The sequence below is a fragment of the Condylura cristata genome, unplaced genomic scaffold (genome assembly GCF_000260355.1).
Source record: "Condylura cristata isolate star-nosed mole 26May11 unplaced genomic scaffold, ConCri1.0 scaffold00022, whole genome shotgun sequence".
Lineage (NCBI taxonomy): Eukaryota > Metazoa > Chordata > Mammalia > Eulipotyphla > Talpidae > Condylura > Condylura cristata.
Genome location: NW_004567123.1, coordinates 36,863,571 through 36,865,349, shown reverse-complemented (window position 1 = coordinate 36,865,349; position 1,779 = coordinate 36,863,571). Strand labels below are relative to the sequence as shown.

General features: G+C 73.8%; 1 protein-coding gene across 1 annotated transcript in view; it reads left to right on the top strand.

Annotated features, from left to right (window-relative positions):
• The window catches only part of HRH3 (histamine receptor H3), a 6,075-nt gene that overhangs the window by 2,944 nt on the left and 1,352 nt on the right, over nt 1–1,779 (top strand). The window contains exons 3-4 of the mRNA XM_012728154.1: nt 7–174; nt 1,101–1,284. Of these exons, the coding sequence (XP_012583608.1) occupies nt 7–174; nt 1,101–1,284 (352 nt within the window). The remainder of the gene's footprint in view (nt 1–6; nt 175–1,100; nt 1,285–1,779) is intronic.

Genomic DNA, 1,779 nt, shown 5'->3' with positions numbered 1-1,779 from the left:
CGCGCGGCTTCTCGGCCGCCTGGACCGCGCTGCTGGCCGCGCTCATGGCGCTACTCATCGTGGCCACGGTGCTGGGCAACGCGCTGGTCATGCTGGCCTTCGTGGCTGACTCGAGCCTCCGCACCCAGAACAACTTCTTTCTGCTCAACCTCGCCATCTCCGACTTCCTCGTGGGTAAAGCCCCCAGCCCTGTCTGAGCCGGTGCCGGGCCCTGCCCCGCCAGCAGGGGTGGGAGCCCGGACCTGGTGCCTCTTTCCCGGCCCACGGCCCAGCAGGGGTCCAGGCAGGAGGGGTGTGTGTGTGCCCAGGGCTGCTGGGCCGTGGGCACTGCCAGTGCTCCCTGCCTCCGGGCAGGACGAGCCGGAGAGGGCTGTCCCGGGACGGGAGAGCGGGTGGGGCTCAGCTAGCAGCTCTGGCTCCGCGGGAGCCAGACAAAGGCTGCGGTGGACACGGGACCCCGGCGCGGGGGTGTGGGGGGGCCTGGGAGAGCGCGACCTGGAAGGGGGGTTGGAGCCGAGCGGGGGCAGGGCGCCGCGGGGGAGCGAGGCGCGGCAGAGCTGGAGGAGCCTCTCACGTGTCCGCGAGCTGCTGCCGCCGCTGGGGGCGGGGCGCGGGGGGCCAGAGCGCCAGACACCTGTTGGGGCTGCAGGAGGCGCGTCTGGCAGACGCCCGCCCGGCTGGCTGGCGTGGGGCGGGCGGCTTGGCAGCAGCCAGGTGCCCTGGGGGCGGCAGGAAGGCTTTCCCTGGTCTCTGGACAGACCGTGGGGGGGGGGGGGGCGCCCAAAGAACCAGGCGGGGGCCGGCTGTCCCCACGGACCGCAGGGAGGGAGGAAATCCTTCCTCCGTTGGGGCCTGGGAGGGCCAGACAGAAGGCTGGGCAGCCCCAGTACCCTGCGAGGGGCACCAGGTGCCCAGAGGTCCCCACGCCCGGCTCTTCCCTCCTGCTCCCCAGTCCCGGGGTGCCAGTGGGACTGGGTACCGGGGGCGGGCAGCGGTGAAGGCCGGTTTCCAAGTGGAGGCGTGCCAGGGTGAGGCGGCCCCCGGCGCCGGGTGGGCTCGGGCTTGGCCCCTGCCTGCCGCCACCACGCCTGTCCCCACAGGGGCCTTCTGCATCCCGCTGTATGTGCCCTACGTGCTCACGGGCCGCTGGCCCTTCGGCCGGGGCCTCTGTAAGCTGTGGCTGGTGGTGGACTATCTCCTCTGCACCTCCTCGGTCTTCAACATCGTGCTCATCAGCTACGACCGCTTCCTGTCGGTCACCCGCGCCGTGAGTCCGGGAGGAGGGTGGCCAGCAGGGGCGCGGGGCGGCGGGGGTCAGCCCTGCTGGCCTCCCCCACCCTCGAGGCACTCACGCGCGGGCTGTTCCTGGGGTGGGGGTGGGGCCCACTCTGGGGGGTCAGAGCCTCGGAGGCTGTGGGAGGCCCTGGGCGGAGCCCCCAGCAGCACCCCAGGCGCATGGCCCAGAGACCGACCCCAGCCCCAGCTCTTCGAGTCCCGGGGGGCTCCTTGAGCCTTGGGCCGCCAGGCGTCCTGCGTGGCACTGGGCGCGCCCAGCCCCGGGCACAGCGGCCGCCGGCCCTCTCCCCTTCTGCTCGAGGGCTTTCTCTGCACCCGAGGGCCCTGTGCGGGTCCCCGCAAGCCCTAGTCGAGAGGGCACCAGGCAGGGACTCGGGGGCGGCCGCCCCGGGGCCACCCAGCAGCCGACCTGCCGGACACTCCGGTCCCCAGGCCTGAGGAACGAGGGGGCCGAGGGGCCGGTGGGGGTAAGGCGGAGGGCCC